The following is a 17,664-nucleotide window of genomic DNA, read 5'->3' as shown; positions in this document are numbered from 1 at the left end:
ATGAGGCTCAGTAGTAACGTGTCTCTCCAATTTCTGTGCATTAGTGTGAAACCAAAAAGAAAAGAGCCATCAACGTTTTTTTACCTCCTGAACACCAACGCTTTCACAGCGGCAGCCAAAGAACAGCGACACGCGAGCAGAATCTGTGGGAGAGGAAATCATCCCAGAATCAGCTCATCGATGAAACCTGTCCTCAACACAACCCTGAGAATATACCATCCACATGGAAACACAAGACAGGAGGCGTTTGTTTCTGAGCTTACGCTCTCCTCCCCTCACAGACGCTGGATTAAATTAGACCCTCAGAGTCTCCAGCAGCTCCACAGCAGATGTCCACTCTCATCACCTCGCTCGTGTCGCTCGCTGTGGGTCCGTTGTTGCTTCTGATGACTCATCCTCTAAAATCAGCTGATGGTTTGTCACAGGAGTGGAGATTTTACATACATAAGTGGTTTCATGTAGGGATACACAGATACATATCCTGATGTCAGTGTTTCTCAAAGCTGGATCTGGATCAGTGGGAAGGGTCTGATCCATGGAGCTGACCGTCGCTTTTAGCTCCTTGATTTTAAACGTTTCCTCTGATTCACTTTCTTTGTTTTTTGCTGCATTACCAGTCGACAGGGTATGAAAGTTTAACTCTGAATAGTAACTTCTGTACAGTCTGAGGCTTTGTTTTACTGGTAAACATTTAAATATTTGTTATTTTGAGTAAATATTGACTTTAGCAATTTTATCTACCAAAAAACCCCAAAATTACCAGACTTATCCCAAAGTAGGGCATGCAGGTTGTTATTTAACACTGGTGTCGGACTGATATCGGTGTCAGTATATGTATGGAAACAGGAAAAGTTGGATCAATAGTTTCATTTGTTGTGTTTTGACTAGAGATGTGAAATAATATCCATACAGCAATATATCAGGATGCTTTGACCTCTGTTACAATATCAATATTTCAACTCTTAATATTGATATTTAAAAAATAAATAAATTATATTTTAGCCAAAGTTGAAAGTATTTTTTTCCCACTTCCACTGTGGTAGATGGCGCTGAAGAGCTACTACACTGTATTTGGCCAATAGATTGTATAATAAACATCATCTCAAAGTATATTCAAAGCATTTCTAAACCTAACGATGTGTGTTTTTGTTGTAGTGAGCAAGTCAGACTGCTGTAGACATCAGTGTTTTCCTTGGTCCTTTAATTTTGAGTCAATCAATCAATCAATCAATTTTTATTAAGAGCCCTTTACAGAACCCAAAAGGCCCCCGAAGTGCTTTACAGTAGTGTCTAATGATTAATAAGAGCACTATAGAAAAAAGTGACATAAAAAAATATAGTAGGAACGATACATAAAAAAGGAAATGCAAAAAGGAGATGCATAAAGAGTCATGTTTTAATCAACATAAACATCCTCTCTGTTTTATTCTTAGTTAACTGTGTAGAATATCGCAAAATATCACAGGATTGTGGCTTTTTTTTGAGGATCAGATAACATCAGATTTCGTTATGTGATCAGGACTGATCCAGTATTCATGTGTTTTCAGCACCGTCACGCTTTACAGCTGCTGTAAATCAAACCACGTTGCAAACACGTCCGCTGTGTGGGACGACTTCTCTTTGGAAAGCGATGACAGTAAAACAGCGTCCTCCTCATGGAGGTACCAACAGAGCTCACTTTGATACAACACATATGATTCATCATTTACAACGAAATCACCCAACAGAGTACGGGATTTATCAGAGAAAGGTATCAGTACAGGATCGGCATCGGCAAAACATGAAAAAATCTAACCAGAAGTAAAAAAAATTGAATTGAGACATCCCTAATCCTGACCCACGTATCGTGATTCATATCGTATCAAGCTGTTTTTGCCAACACTCAGCCCTAGTTTGACACGTTAACGCCTGCCCTCTGTTTTTAAGATCCTGTTAGTTACAGCAGCTGCTAGAAGCAGAGATTGTTGTGAGGTATTTTCAATATTCAGTTAATCATTTAATAATAAAAAAAATCCATCAGTTCATGATGTGACTGTTATCTCTGCCCATTCCCTGGTTGTAAATTTACACAATTTAAAGAAAACATGAAAACCCTTCGGAATTACCTGAAACTCTGCGTAAAGTAAAATGTGTTTTGATCTTCATCTAAGTCACAGTATTAGACAAACACATTACAACAACTGATACTACAAACAATTGTATGTTTTCATGTTTTTCTGAACACATTTTCACAAATATGGCTTCAACAGATCTTTTCCTGTTGAGTTATTCTGGATCTGTGACTGAACTGGAATGAAACAAGATGAACTTTGTCTCAGATATTTGATTTTTTTCTTATTTATTAGACTGAAATGCTAGTTTTTAGACTTTTAAACATCACAATTTAGTTATAAAATTTTGTTCATAATTTGCAAAGACTAACAGACATGTTTGTATATCCAGTTATATAAGATTACACCTAGAGAACTGATACAACATGAAAGAAAAGAGGAAAAAATGCAAAATTGAACTTGCACACATGCAGGGTTTTTCAAATCATGATATAGTTTCAAAAAGAGTGATGATAAATGAGATTTTATGAAGCTGGGATCTTTGTGCAGGTTTTTCTGGTATAATAAAGCTGTGACAGAAACGGCTTCGTCTCCTTTTAGTCCTCAGCTCTGCCCGAGGACAGTCAGCACGGAGCTGGCACCGCGTCAGGACCCACTGTGATGTGTGCGTGTCGCAATATCTGTCAGGCAGAAGGTTTAAAGGCCAAGATGAAAACACTGAAACACAGAAGAGCAAGAAACACTGGCTTTACAGAGGATTGTGATAATATTTAATGTGAAAACACAACATCCAGGACCGTGAAGTTCACCTGAAGAGACTGAAAACACTGAAACGTTTCCACAGACTTCATTTCTTCAGACTTGTGCGCCTCAGTCCGTCAGGAGGAGGCTCAGCCAGGCCGACAGGAAGTGCAAACACAAGTAAAGACACAAGTCAGGTGGAGAGGAGGCCAGAGGGCGAGGGGGGATAGAAGGAGAGACAGCAGGAGGAGGAGGAGGAGGAGGAGGAGGCTGAGAGGGAGATTTCAGGTCATATCAGGACTGCTCTCACAGACAGTTTCCATAAAGCGACGGGGCCTGAAACAGATTTTTATTCTCTCCTCAGTTTTTGTCAGGATGGATCTGTGTCACAGATTTATTCAACTTTAGGGGAAAGTTTTCATCAGGGCTGAAGTTTGGAAGAGCCGTGTTAGGGAGAAGCGACTGAGTGAGGTAAAGATGGCAGCACCGTCAGCGGCTGTGACACGAGAAGACGATGAAGCAGGATTTTCAGAATAAAGTCCTGACAGTCATACATAACTCTCAGTGACTCTCTCAGCCACATTAAAACACACTAAGGAAGCCTAAAAGGACAATTTAAAAACATACACTATCCATCTACCCTACCAGCCCCCCACATGTCTCAGTGCCCTCTGTGAAAAAACAACCAGCTCCCATTGGCCAGCCTCAAACCAGCTCGTACGGGTCGTGCCTCATTTCACTCTGAGCCACCTGGGGCCCCTGTGTGCAGTCATTTCCTGTCGACATGGCGATACGGAGGCCTGGGAACCGTGTTGTTTCCTCACCCGGGGACAGTTAACCAGAAGCCTGTCATTCCTGTCATACTTTACGCTGCTGCTCCTCTCTTTTCTGCTCCGATGGTCGGACGCACAGACTCTTCACAGGGCTCCTAGCTGCTCCTGTCTGCTGGTTGAACATCGTTAGCTAGTGGCTGTTTCTGTGCTGGTGTCATGAAACGCTGAGGGGAGCTGCGAGGATCAGGTTTATCTTTGGATGGAAGAATTCAGCACAAAGTGACAGAAAAAACACGACAATGACGTGGGCTCCCATGATACCATCAAGTGGATATCACACCACGCCATCAAGGAAGCTTTTCTACACTATCATCATCATCTGAACATTTACAAGTCTTCTTAACCAAACACAAACAGCTCTTTCTGAGTTTTGTTTTTAATAAATAAACTATAGTGATAAATAAAACTGTCAGAGTTAAAGTATTTTTTAAAAAGAGACTGAAGTGCAGAGTAAACAGTTTTTTGTCTGAACAGGAACTCACACACATTTCCCGTGATGTCACACCGCAGCAATGTGGCGCCAACTACTGGTAAGGAGGACTTATTTGGTGTAAGATTTTTTAGCGTTGAGTATCGGCCTGATTCAGAGTCTCTCAGCCCGGTGAAATGTTTCATGAACCATATTCTTAAGCTGTTTTGGCGCTACGTTAACCACCACGTCCAGCGTGCGCTCACCACACATCGTGAAGTCGCCGCCTGCCGCCTGTGTCCACGTCTGCACTGGTGTTGTGAATGATCCTTAAAGATAACGCTGTGGGTCAGGTCTGCCTGTGCTCTCTGGCCACAGATCCATCACTCACTCAGAGATTATGAGCTACTCTCAGCCGGGTCCGGTCCGGCTCAGGAGGTCAACCCTGAAATTATCTCATGACTCAGGATCTTTGCTCTCCGTGGGAATCTGACGCCTTCTCACTGCGGTTTTCCTGAGTTTGGAGGGATTTCCACACAAATGATGTTATAAGGTGAAAGAAAAACCTTCATATGACTGATATGAGCATGCTCCTGAGGCTTCCAGACCCGTGGTTTTAAAACATGCAAAAACTCCAGACACACACAGAAACTGTTGAGAAGGTGCCCTTGAGCAATGTGCTTAATCACCAACTCTGTGCAGTGAGGAAGCTGCCACGTGTGAAACCTGATCCAGCACAAACCACTGATGGAGAAGGAGCACGCTGGCCTTTATTTATCCTCCCCTGATAAATCAGACTTTCTCTCCTTTGGACCCCCCCCCCCCCCCCCCATTCAGACCAAAGACCACAGGAAGCTTTAATGTCGTCCGACCAGCTCTGACTGTAAAGTGATCACACAAACCAGAAACTGCCTCTTCCTCTTCCTCGTCCTCGTCTTTGTAAAAACCAACACAGAGCTGCACGAACTGAACGTTGATGTGACACATGCTTTGTTTAGGAGTGACAACAATGGAGGCTCAGGAGGGACAGAATACACACCATCAAACACACAGGAAGTGAGTGAGGGGCTCTTTAATGAATTCATGAGAGTCAGAGAGATTTTACTGGTGAGTTAGAGATCTGAGAAACTGTAGATCTGTCATATCACACACGTGTCAAATAAAGGAAAGACTCAAGAGTGTGTTAATTATCATAAATGACAGAAATAGCAGCAGCATCCTCATCCCTGATAATCTAAACCCACTTCAAGCTCCACGTTATTCTCCTGAAAAATGTCAGAAACCATAAATAAATCTGTGAAATATGACATGTGTAGTTGAGACAGCTCCACAACACACTTCCTGTTTATGCTTCACAATGTAGCAAGGGTCTGCAACCTTTACTGTCATAGGAGAATCTGCACAAAATGTACTTTATCTTCACAGTAAAGACTACACACTGTGTACAATTCTATACAGTTAAAATCCAGTCCATAATTATCAAAAAAAAAAACTTTTTTGTGTTTATAGAAATGTACATGTGATTTTTTTGTTTTTTTAAATAAATTTGCAAATATTAAAAAATGAAAAAAATTAATGTCATTCATTTCAAAAATTGTCAAAAGTAAAAAAAGACATAAAATGTGCAAATATTCTAAAAATTTCCAAAATTCAAAATCTGCAAAAAACAACAATTTGCAAAAAAACAGAACTGTAATTTCAAAAATTGACTTGATTTCCCCCAAAATGAAAATATTTCAAAAAAATTGCTACATTAAAAAAAATTAAAATAATTTCCAAAAAAAAGAAATTAAAAAAAATAATTATTTGCAAAATCTTTCAAAAAATTTTTTTTTCAAATTTGCAAAAAATTTCTAAAAATTTGCAAAGATCTTAAAAAAATTAAAAGCTTTATTGACAGATGTGATACATATTAATAATAATTACAAATAATAATAATTATAATAATACATTTTATTTATAAAGAGCTTTCCAAGATACTCAGTCGCTTTCCAAAGGTTAATAATAAAAAAGCATATAAAATAACAGAAAATAAAACAGGAAGAAGCAAGAAAAATACAAAGTTAATTCAGAGACACATGAACATTAAGAGAATTAACAAAAAATTCATATTAAGTTCAACAAAATGTTAACAAAAAATGTTAATCATTAATACCCTCTGTAAGTAAATAAAAAATAAAAATTCTTCATTTTAATTATATTTTTTTAAAGCTACAAGGAGCCACCGGAAGGAGTCAAAGGACCACATGAGGCTTCAGAGCCACAGGTTGAACACCCTTATCTATGCCACACAGACTGTTGCAGCATTCTTACAGCATGACGTCAGCGAGTCTCTGAATATTTCTGTTTATTTCCTGTGGTTAACTCAGCTCAGCTCAAAGTTAGTCCTCATATCTCACACAGTCACTGACACACACTCCTCATCCTTCATCTTAAGACCCTTCAGGTCTGTGACTCCATGCAGGGTCCTCCTCCTCTTCCTCCTCTTCCTCCTCCTCCCTTCAGCTCCGCTCTCAGGCTGCACTCAGTGACATCAGGCCTCAGGTATGCAGGCCTTCATGGCCGGGCCAGACGAGCTGTGGTGGCCTCGTCTCATCTCAAGGTGCTGTCTCTTCCTCTCTGTCTCTTCTCTTCCTCTCATCTCCCTGACGGTCTCTTCTCCACGAGATGTGTCAGATAAGAGATCAGAGGTGGAGAGGCTTACGGCCCTGTAGTTTGTCTCTGGTTTGTCGTTGTGTATCTGTAATCTGGGAGCTGTGTCCTCCTCATTGCAGATTGATTTTAGAGCGTCTGTTCTCCACCTCTGCAGTAATGTACCGTAGCGATGGAGATCAGGGAGCATTTTGGGTTTGTTTACAGGTTTGGGTGCTGCAGCTTGTCACACTCTGTTTGTTTGTTCTGGAGAACATGATGAGAGGACGTGAATCAGGAGGGTTTGGTGTCATGATGTGTGTCTCAGTCAGCTCTGATGAAACCAAACACTGTGTAAAGACGGTGAAGGAGCTGTGGTTACCTGAGCCTGGACGTGTGATGATGGGTTTTACAGCTGCAGGACGTGTGCGCCGTGTTGGACACTGATTTGCGTAGGAATGTGAAAGCTTCGTCTCTTCCTGCCTCTGACTAACGCTTTCCTCAAATCTAACCAAACTGTTTTGTTTTCTGTCTGTGCTCCAGAATGAGGAAAAGCGTAACCTGAGTTTGGGCGGACATGTTGGATTCGACAGCCTCCCCGACCAGCTGGTCAGTAAATCGGTCACACAGGGATTCTGCTTCAATATCCTCTGCGTAGGTGAGTGTCAGACCGCTTTCTTCAGGTGTGTTTTTACCCCTCAGTGTTAATTTAACGCTGTGTTTTTTTTGTGTCAGTGCATTAAAATCTCTGTCTGTCTGAAAGCACATGAATCACTCCCCGCTGACCTGAGTGGTTTAACTCTCTCCGCCTCCTCTTCCTCCTCCGTCCACAGGGGAGACCGGCATCGGGAAGTCGACGTTAATGAACACACTCTTCAACACCATGTTCGAAAACGAGGAGGCCAGCCATTATCAGAACGGCGTGTATCTGCGGCCGCGAACGTACGACCTGCAGGAGAGCAACGTCCACCTCAAGCTGACGATCGTTGACACGGTCGGCTTTGGGGACCAGATAAACAAAGAGGACAGGTGAGGAAAAGAGGAAGAGGAGGAGATCTGTGGTTATACTCCTCTGTTGTAAACTGGAGAAGCTACATTTTCATCGCTGAGAGTGAAACTCAGCTCATCTGCTGCAGAAACTCCTCCTTTGGTGTGTTTTCCATTTGGATCCTGACATATTTTCCTGTCAATCCTCATGCAAACCCTGCTTTGTATTTACCCGTTGTGAACTGCATAGTTTTACTGAAATTAGGTCAATGTTGCCTGGGGATACAAACGAGAGAAACAGACACAAAGGAGTATCAGTGAAGGTTTCTGCACATTTTTGTTTTCCCAGTCGGATGGAAATTAGACGGGAGAGGGGAATGCAGGGATCCTACGGCCCATGTGTTTTTTTTCTCCTAACATTCAGCTGAGGAATGAAGCGCTCTCATTGTGACCAGGCCAGCGAGCTGCACTCTCACGGCCTTTGATAGCGGCGGTCCCTGCAGGCTGTGTGAGCCAGCGTAGTGAAGGACAGAGCCTGCAGCAGGCTGTAAATGCTCAGTGAGAGCCTCCAAAGGTCAGAGTCTGAGCTTTCCAGAGGGAAGATTGAAGAGAGATGTGAGCGGAGAGGACAGATGACTGTAAACATGGAGCTAGCTGAGGATACAGGAGACATGCTTTTCACTTCTCACACACACACACACTCTCTGAGCTGGTGCATTAAGACTATAGGAAGTTCACCCTGTCTGTTTGATAACTAGCATCCTTTGTTAGAGCCTGTCAGAGCTGCAGGTTGAGGTTCAGATCGGCTCAGCCTTCCTCACAAACTGCGAACAAGCTGCGTCTCCAACAGCAAAACTGGCATTAAGATTTCTCCTCAGTGGTTTTACAGTGACTCAAGTTTTCAGACGTTTTATTTGCAGCACAAAACAAAAAAAGACGCAGAAGGAAAAAAATCCAAATCTCGGGCCATGCCTATGCAAAGCATCCTGGGACATGCAGGCTGGAGGGCTCCGTCCCCGTGGTTTCTGCTCCTCACTCCGGGGAATTTGCTGCTTCATTGACTCTTAAAGTTCAACCTGAACTTTTCACTTGTTGCTGTGAGTTTACCCGTGAACCAATCAGAGAGCTTTCTTCCTTTGGCTCTGGATCTGTGCTAAAGCAGGAGTGAAAAATAGATCCTTTCACTGAAAAAGGTTAAAGTGGACTCTGTAGTGTCCCTGATGGGCTGTAAGTAATGTTTGTTCACAGGATGTTTCCTCAGGGTGGGGGGAAAAAAAACACAGGTTGGCTAATATACATGTTTGAAATGTGGCAAGACAGACAAACAGAAACTCATTTTTTTTTAAATGTGTGAAATTTTAAAATTTCAAAATTATTTGAAATGTTTTCAAATTTTACTATTTCATTATTTAAAAAAAATGCATTTTTTTTGCAATTTTCTGAAATTTCATTTTTTTTAATATTCCCAAATTTATTAACTTTCTTTTTAAAAAATATAAGCTTTTTTTATATTTGCAAATTAACCTTTTTTTCAATATTAGCATTTTTTTAATATTAGCATGTTTTAATATTTGCAAATTTATGAACTTTATTAAAAAAAAAAATAGTACCTTTTTTGTATATATTGGCATTTTATGGTATCTACAAATTAACCTCCTTTTTTTTAAATGTAAGCATTCTTAGAAATATTAGCATTTTTAAAATAACTGCTAATTGATTAACTTTCTTTTTCCAAAATAAAATCATTTTTTTAAATTAGCATTTTTTAATATTTGCAAATTATTATCTTTATTTTTAAAGAAATATTACCATTTTAACTATATTGGCATTTTTTTGATATCTGCAAATTAACCCCCTTTTTTTAAATGTTAGCATTTATTTTTAAAATTACTGTAAATTTATTACATTTCTTTTTTTTAAATATTAGCATTTTTTAATATTTGCAAATTTTTTTAACTTTCTTTTTTTAATTTTGTATTTTTTCCATAAATTTCCAAAGTTTTGCAATTTTTTAAATTGAAATTATTAAATTAATTAAATTGAAATTATTTTTTATTGAAATTAAAAACTAAGACATCACATGTACAATTTTATAAATTAAAAAAAATATATTGAAACTCATATCAGTAATTATTCATTAGTTTTTAACTCTAAATAGAACTTCAATCACTATATTGTGTTTGTTGTGAAGATAAAGTAGATTTTGTGGCTCCTGAATGACTTTAATCCAGGTGAGCTGAGGAAAAGTGGTTCCTGTGAACGTAAAGGTTGCAGACCCCTGGTTGAGCTGGAGGAGAAGTGAAAGCTGAGGTGACACCAGCGGTAACCAAGAGAGCCTGAGGTGGTCATGATGGTTGGTTTGATGAAGACAGAAGTGTTTAAAGGAACTTTGGGAATTAAGTTTAAAGTGGAGTCATGGGAAACGCAGTTTCAACAGTTATGATCCTAAAAAAATCCCTGGCTTCTTAAAAGAAATAAATTAATTAAGTTGTTGATCTTGTGCAGTTGTTTTTTTCTGCTCATGAGAAAATTCTCCCCGTGTTTTTGTTCCCATTTCTCTGATTTACTGATGACACTGTTGGTTACTGTGACAGAGGACAGGATGCTTTGCAGGCTGAGATTGTTTAAAGCAGACTCCCATCAGCAGAGCAAGAAAGCATGCAGCTCTACGCTGCACAGCTCTACGCTGAGACCTGGCATTGAGTCAGATCACACAGTTCCTGAAAACATGACTGCTTGGTTGATTTCCCCTGTGAACGTCCATACTTCCTTTCAGATTCATGGCCAGGCCATGACAAAGACAACAAATATGTTTGCTTTAAGCCACAGCCGTAAATCCTGACGGTTCCTCCTCTGATGTCTCCACAGCTACAAGCCCATCGTCGACTACATCGACACTCAGTTTGAAAACTATCTCCAGGAGGAGCTGAAGATCAAGCGCTCGCTGTTCAACTACCACGACACCAGGATCCACATATGCCTTTACTTCATAGCCCCGACAGGACACTCCCTCAAGTCCCTGGACCTGGTCACCATGAAGAAGCTGGACAGCAAGGTGACACGCCACTGACACGCTAACATTCACACACACACGCTGTGTTTTCTTCCCCTGTGGCAGAAAGCTCCCGTCCCTCTGCTCCCTCTGCTCCCTCTGCTCCCTCTGTTTCTGTGATTAACTATCAGAGTCCCTGAAACCTGACCCCCTTTCACTGTGGACGGTGTGTGTTTCACTGTGACATGGAGATCCCTGATCTCTGTGGAGGGTGTGGACTCAGAGGAATGAAGCCAAGAGGGAAGTGCTGGAGGGAAGTGAGGGATGTTCATTCACACGCCAGTCAAAGAAGTCAAGCTTGGTTTATAGTGTTTGTTTTGTGATCAGATATTTTAATAATTATCAGAGTAAAGTTTAGATCATGTCCCAACAAAAGTCAACAGACATATTTCCTCACTCAACCCCCCAGGTACATTTTCTAACATTAAACAATAAAAACTATTCTACTTTTATAACTTAAAAAAAGAAACCTCAATCTAACAGTTGATGCACTCAGATATGACTTTAACTTGTGCAGAGCTTTAGTATTTTTCAGAGCCAGGAACAGGGTGTCTATTGAATTGTCTCTGGCACAGTTAATTTGAGCGATCCAGAGTCCAAGTCCAAAATCCAGACCTGTGTCACACCCGTATAGGGACGGGTAGCTTCCTCAAGTTTCTGATACATATTAGACACAAAACCCACGCCTTAAATTTTTGTTGACATGAAATTAATGAGAGGGGGAGTAGGGAGCACAGCTGATCACCTGCTAATAAAAGAAAAATTAGGCTGATGGCAGATTGTTCTCCTTCTTGAGGTCTTCAAAAGGTCCAAGACTGTCTTCATTCATACATGTGATAGGGAACTGATACCAGGGTTAGACCAGGCTGTGAATGACACTGGTTTGTGGTCTAGGCAGTAGGGGTGTAAAGGTACATGTATCTGTGCTAAACCGCTCCATAAGGCCGTTGGGTTCGGTACAGTGCTGTATTGAATGAGTACTGTAAGTTTACGTTAGCCGCTGCACATGGCTCTTTAATATTCACGTGAGTACTCGTCTATGATTGGCTGAGCAAGGAAGGCGTTTAATATTCATGAGGAAAGTGGTCTGTGATTGGTGCTTTGCGATCATGTGCATATCATGTGTACGTGACGTCTCACGGTGAGCCAATCAGAAGATGAATATCAAAGAGCTTCGTAGCCACAGGAGCTTGTGTCTGAATTGTGCATCATGGCTGCTGCTAACGACCAACCGGAGCTTGAAGAGCCCCCCCCCTCGCTGTATAATGGCAAGTTTTTGGTTTAATAAACATGCTAAAGAAGAAAATGGTTTTGCGTTGTTCCATACTGTACCGAAAATGTACCAAACCCTGACCCTAAAACCAAGGTACGTTCTGAACTGGGATTTTTGTTTACCGCTACACCCCTACTAGGCAGAGATGCTGACTGTTGAAAGTTGGAGCTATTTATTGCTATTTATTTTGAAAGCCTGAGATATTACAGGACCAAATTTTTTCTTTCTTTTTAACACTTAATTTCCCTTTTCCCATTTTTCTCAGTCAGAGGTTGTGGGGTGTTTACTTCCTGGGAGAACTACTTTAGAAGGGGGCGGAGCATGAACAATGTATAATATAGCACAAATTACCAAAACCCCCTGAGACTCACTCTGGAATGGGACCACGTACTTTTATAGAGGGGTTATCAGTCATCATAAAGATGTTCACGCATCTTGACCGCAGAAGCAGCGTTTAGCTCCATTCATTCAGACAAGTTAGCATTTTTTGAACACTAAATTCAACCTGTTAAAGCATCTAAATGTTTGGTTTTTCTGTGGATAGCTGTCAAAAACAATACTACACAACAGAGGCAACTTCTGTCAAGTTTCCACCGTTACAGCACAACCGGTGTTTCAGTGTTAATAGCAACCATGCTAACTGGCCGTGATTAAGGGCTGAGAGTCACCAGTTAACAGGGTCACACTTTACACTGATACACCAGCGACGTCTGCGTGTGTGTAATTAAATGTTTTGTCTTTATCCAACCTCAGTTAAAAGGTTTGACTGCAAACAAGCAATAATAACTACTGATACTCAAACACAGATTTGACTTTGCTTAATGAAAAAGTTGGTTTGGGGCTGAGGTTCTGACCAAACATGGACTCAACATGGACAGGAAATAATGAGTGAAGCTATAAATTATGATTAACAGAAACAGATTTTATGACCAAAGTAAAATGAGGAAATATTATGAAACAATGTTCACATCCTGGTATGTCACAGTCTGATCAGTGTCCATGGATGATGCAGTCATGAGCATCGAGTGAGAGTTGTGTTTCCTCTCTGGGTATACATGCTAGGTTTCTCTGCTAAAAACGTCTGTCCACTCACTGATATTTCACAAACCTGGGAGCATTTTACCATCTGTAAAAGTGATGATATTTAGTTTAAAATGGTTTTTTTCGGTGGTTAGCTCCTCCATGACGGTTAACAAACCGTTATACTCCGCAGTGCTTCTGCACCCAAGTTGCGCTAGCATCAAGTGTAGTTAATAAACAAATAATCCCTCTATACAACAGCTCAAAACAGGCCAAACCAAAACCCCACTGAGACTCACTTTGGAATAGGACACCATTTTTCAGTGCTGGTCGTTCCCCATTCAGTTTATGTAGTTTCACTCTGATCTTTAGTTTTTTTCTAAAGAGTTTGAATTTCTGTCAAGATTCATCCACGTCTCTAAAAACCAGTTATTAACCAATGAAAAAACATCCCCATCTTTCTGACGCTGGGTTTGTGTTTGACATATTTGCAGTTAACATGATTACAGGTCAGCTGTACACCGCTCAATAATCTCATTCATGCCACATTGATCGCTGGCTTCTGTTATTGCTCTCATGGGAGTTTTACTGCACAGATTATTGGTCGGTGGATCCATGTTTGTCAGACATCCTGTGTGTGTGGCACGGTGCAGAATCATTGGATTGGCCTCATTTAGACAAACAGTGGAAAATAAGATACTACCACAACAAGAGGAGAGAGGACCACAGTCAGGGTTCAGGAAAAAGTTGAAGTTAGTGCCGTATTTTCTTGTTTTTTTGGTGATAAGTCGAGTATTTCTGAGGTTTTCCCCTCTCCGCAGAATGTTTACTCTGTCCCTTATCGAGCAACGGGATCCATTTCTCCTTAAACCCAAACAGATAAAGCGTCGAGTCAGAAACAGCTGACCCACTCTGCGGCTCCTGATCGTAACTCTCAGTTTCACCATGTGGGAAGTTTGGAATTTCAGGAAGGTAAAAGATCCTCCAAACATCTCAGAGCACATGTTTACAAAGCCAGAGAAGAAGAGAGTCAGAGTAAGAGGCAGTTCATGCAAACATGAGGTCCTCTGAGTCCTCCTGGCTCTTCGTTCAGGGGAAGCTGCCCTCGTTCAGAAGTGTTTTTATCGTCCCATGACGGTGTCAGGTGTTAAGATCAGGTCTGAGATCAGTAAACTCTGAAGTGTGTCTGTATACGACATAAAAGCTCTGCTGTAAGGATGACATGGTGGCAGCTTTGGCTCTGCTCGTGTGTGACCGTCCAATCATAATGAATCCAGAGCAGAGCAGATGGTTAGCTTGTGACCCAAACCTGCTGACTTCGCCCTGCCAACGACTGACGCACGGCTGCACATCTCTGCCAGATCACTCCTGGTACGATTCAAAACCAGACTCTCAGGGCCCAGATTAATGACTTTATCAGTCAAAAATCAGTGATATTACCTTTGATTTAGTTTAAAAACACAACATAACTTTTCCCATTAAGGTTCGCTATAATTTTGATGCTTTTCAGACTCATTAGTCGCCACAGTGCGCCTCTTTGTTTCCACTTCAGGTCCCAAAAGCTGCTTCATGCACTGTTACTCTGACTGATCTGGTGGATTTCTCCCAAGAGACGCTCAACTGGAAAGTTAACATCTGTCACCACAGCTCCCAGCTCCTGCTGCACCAAAACAGGAGTTAACAAACCCATGAGGGAGTTTAATCTGCAAAAAGCCAGCTCGAAAGTAATCAGTTAAATAGATTTGTTCCAAAATACTGAAATCTTATCAAATGTTTTTGGCTTATTTTAAGTAAAAAATGTCTTATTATACTAAATATAAGTCACGTTTAACAGAGCAGTAAAGAAATATGTATTATTTCAAGTTTTTTTTTTTTCAATATTTTATTGGAGACACAATCAAATGAAAAACAATTTTATAAATTCAAAATGTACAATGTTGTCTTTTTTTTGTTTTTTTTTCCCTAACAAAACTTATTGTCTCTGCATTCAAAGAAAATTATAAAACATAAAATAATATATATATATATATATATATATATATATATATATATATATATATATATATATATATATATATATATATATATATATATATATATATATATATATATATATATATACTACCTACAAAAAATAAAATATAATTTTAATTGTACATTTAATAATATAATGATTAAAATTAAAAGGAGGTTACCAAATAAGCATGTGCTAATTTCAAGTTATTTTAAGACAAAAATAAGATCTGAATTGCTTGGAAAGTAAAAAAAAAAACTGCCGATGGAGTCAGAAAAAAATGCTAAAAAATTAGCCTTAAATAGAATAATGTCTTGATACAAGAAACCTTTCTCTTATTCCATTGGCAGATTTTTTTTCACTTGTTATGGCAATTCAGACCTCATTTAGTCTTTAAATAACTTGAAATCAGACATTTTTCTGGACAGCTCAGGTGCATGTGGCTCTGATAAAGTCTAAAAAGACATTTTCTCCTAAAAATAAAACAAAAACACTTGATAAGATTTCAGTTTTTTGCAGAGTGAGAAATCATCCTGCTTCTCTTCGTTACCTCTAAGTGTAAAATAACGTGCCGTCCTGCTCTGAGAGGAAGCCCAAAAACCAACAGAGGCCTCCACTCAGGGCCAGAATCCAGACTCAGCACTTTCCGCCCTGTGAGGTGACAGCGCTAACCGCTGAGCTCCTTTACTCTCTTTGTTACCATCACACTGATCAAACGCTGGCAGCCCTGTGTGCCAACTGTCTGCTGATGCCATCCAAACCCCCCTCAGCCCCCACAGCACCCATAGCCAACTCTCTGTGCCCCCTGCTTTAAACCAAGACACTAAACCCCACCTGAGCTAAATATACCTGCACAGTGAGGACGTTAGCATGAGCCTCACACCTCCTGACATGAATGAAAGCAGAGCAGCTCTCCATGCATAAGCCACCGTGGCTGTTACTCAGTCCCGTGACCCTAAGCGGTGGTAGAAATGTAAAGAACGACTCGTGTTGTTGCTTCTCCTCAGAGCGACGCACAGCGTGGTGAGTGCAGCAGAGGCCTCGCCGTCAGCCTGAGTGGGTGGCCGCTGCAAACACCACTCTGACCTCAGGAGCTCTGTCCCTGCATTCTTTCCATGATGTGAAAAATGACCGCTGTTTTATGAGAAAGCAGGCCCGTGCTGTGTGACCACAGTGTGGATGTGACACGGCTTTGTTTGACGTGCTTCATGGGGCTTTCTGTGCAGAGTGGATGTTTCTGCAGCTAGCAGAGATTTAAGAAGCTTCTCCACACAGAGTCAGTCTTTACGTTTATACGCTTATTTTATGTCAGACTCTGACCACCACTCCACGTCAAACCTGCAGCAGAGCTAACTCTTGTTTCATGTGCAAAGTGACAGAAAAATGATTGATTCAGAGATATTGGAGATTAAAGACCAATTAGCCTTTAACTATATATATTTTGCCTGTTAGGGGAAAAAAATCAGGACTCCCCTCTGTAAGTCGAGGTCGGAGTCAGAGCCACACAATGGTGTTTTTCTTTTAAATGAGGCAGGACTCCCCCCGCCCTCAGGAGGAGCGTGGAGGAGTGAGTGTGGTCTGAGGAGGAGGAGAGCAGGAAGAGAGATAAGAGCCTGAAGGAGGGCTCCTTTGTTTTAAATGGAGATGTTTGTTTGAATGGCAGGAAATCATTAGCAGTTCATATCAAATATTTGAGGAGTCAGTTTGTGGAGGTCAGTCCACCAACAATGGCAGATAACCTTTAGAGAGGCTCATATTTAACATGACATAACATGATTCAGAAGCAGCTGGTTTCTTCATCAGCTCCAGTTTACCCCCTACCCTTCTTACTGAGGTGGTACCTGTAGCTTTACTTTTACCTGTTTGCATCAGATTAGAGTTAATATAAATCCCCACAGCTCAGAGTTATTCTCTTTCCTTTGTCGTTCTGATATCAAACCTAAAAACACACTCAGTACATGGAGCATGTTTTTAGATTCAATGTGACTCAGACTTTTCACTGGCTTTATTATCTCTGGTGTGGGTGCTTTGAAATCTCACCTGATCGTTTCTCTTTCTCCCTCATTTAATGTCTGTAGTTTCCTCATTGTGAAAGACTAATATTCCCCTAATACTGTCCTTAAATAAGGAAATCATGGAGAAAAAAACACTCTTTTCTTGACGCGTCATCATTTCTTAAACTGTCTGTGCAGACCCCAAAGAGGAACTAATATTAGCTTATACTGCAAATTGTTTATGGTTCCAGTTTTTCCATCATGTAGACACTGTATGTTTGTTTACATGGCTTAGAGCAGGGGTCTGCAACCTTTACTCTCAGAGGAGCCAAATTTTCCCTCAGCTCACCTGGATTAAAGTCATTCAGGAGCCACAAAATCTACTTTATCTTCACAATTAAGACAAACAAGTTTATAAAATTCTATACATAGTTTAAGTCCAGTGAATTATTATCAAAGCAGAAGTTTTTTTAAATTAATTAAATTGTACATGTGAAATTGTACATGTGACTCCTTGTTTTTTTTTTTTTATTTTGAATAGATTTGCAAAAACGTAAAAAAAAAAATGAAATTTCAAAAAGTTGCACGTTTCATTTATTTTTTTATTTAAAAAATACAAAAAGAAATGTTTTGATTTTTTTTTAAATGCAAAACTTTAA

At 40.3% G+C, this 17,664-nt stretch overlaps 1 protein-coding gene across 2 annotated transcripts in view; it reads left to right on the top strand.

Annotated features, from left to right (window-relative positions):
* The window catches only part of septin8a (septin 8a), a 56,060-nt gene that overhangs the window by 5,572 nt on the left and 32,824 nt on the right, over window positions 1–17,664 (top strand). For both annotated transcript variants that reach the window (XM_074673091.1, XM_074673092.1), the window contains exons 2-4: window positions 7,209–7,323; window positions 7,499–7,694; window positions 10,521–10,707. In XM_074673091.1, coding sequence (XP_074529192.1) covers window positions 7,209–7,323; window positions 7,499–7,694; window positions 10,521–10,707 — 498 coding nt within the window. The remainder of the gene's footprint in view (window positions 1–7,208; window positions 7,324–7,498; window positions 7,695–10,520; window positions 10,708–17,664) is intronic.

The sequence above is a fragment of the Halichoeres trimaculatus genome, unplaced genomic scaffold (genome assembly GCF_033239565.1).
Source record: "Halichoeres trimaculatus isolate MK-OKI-2021-1 unplaced genomic scaffold, fHalTri1.1 fHalTri1_scaffold_6, whole genome shotgun sequence".
NCBI lineage: Eukaryota > Metazoa > Chordata > Actinopteri > Labriformes > Labridae > Halichoeres > Halichoeres trimaculatus.
Note: the sequence above shows the minus strand (reverse complement) of the source record. Positions and strands in the feature narration are given on the sequence as shown.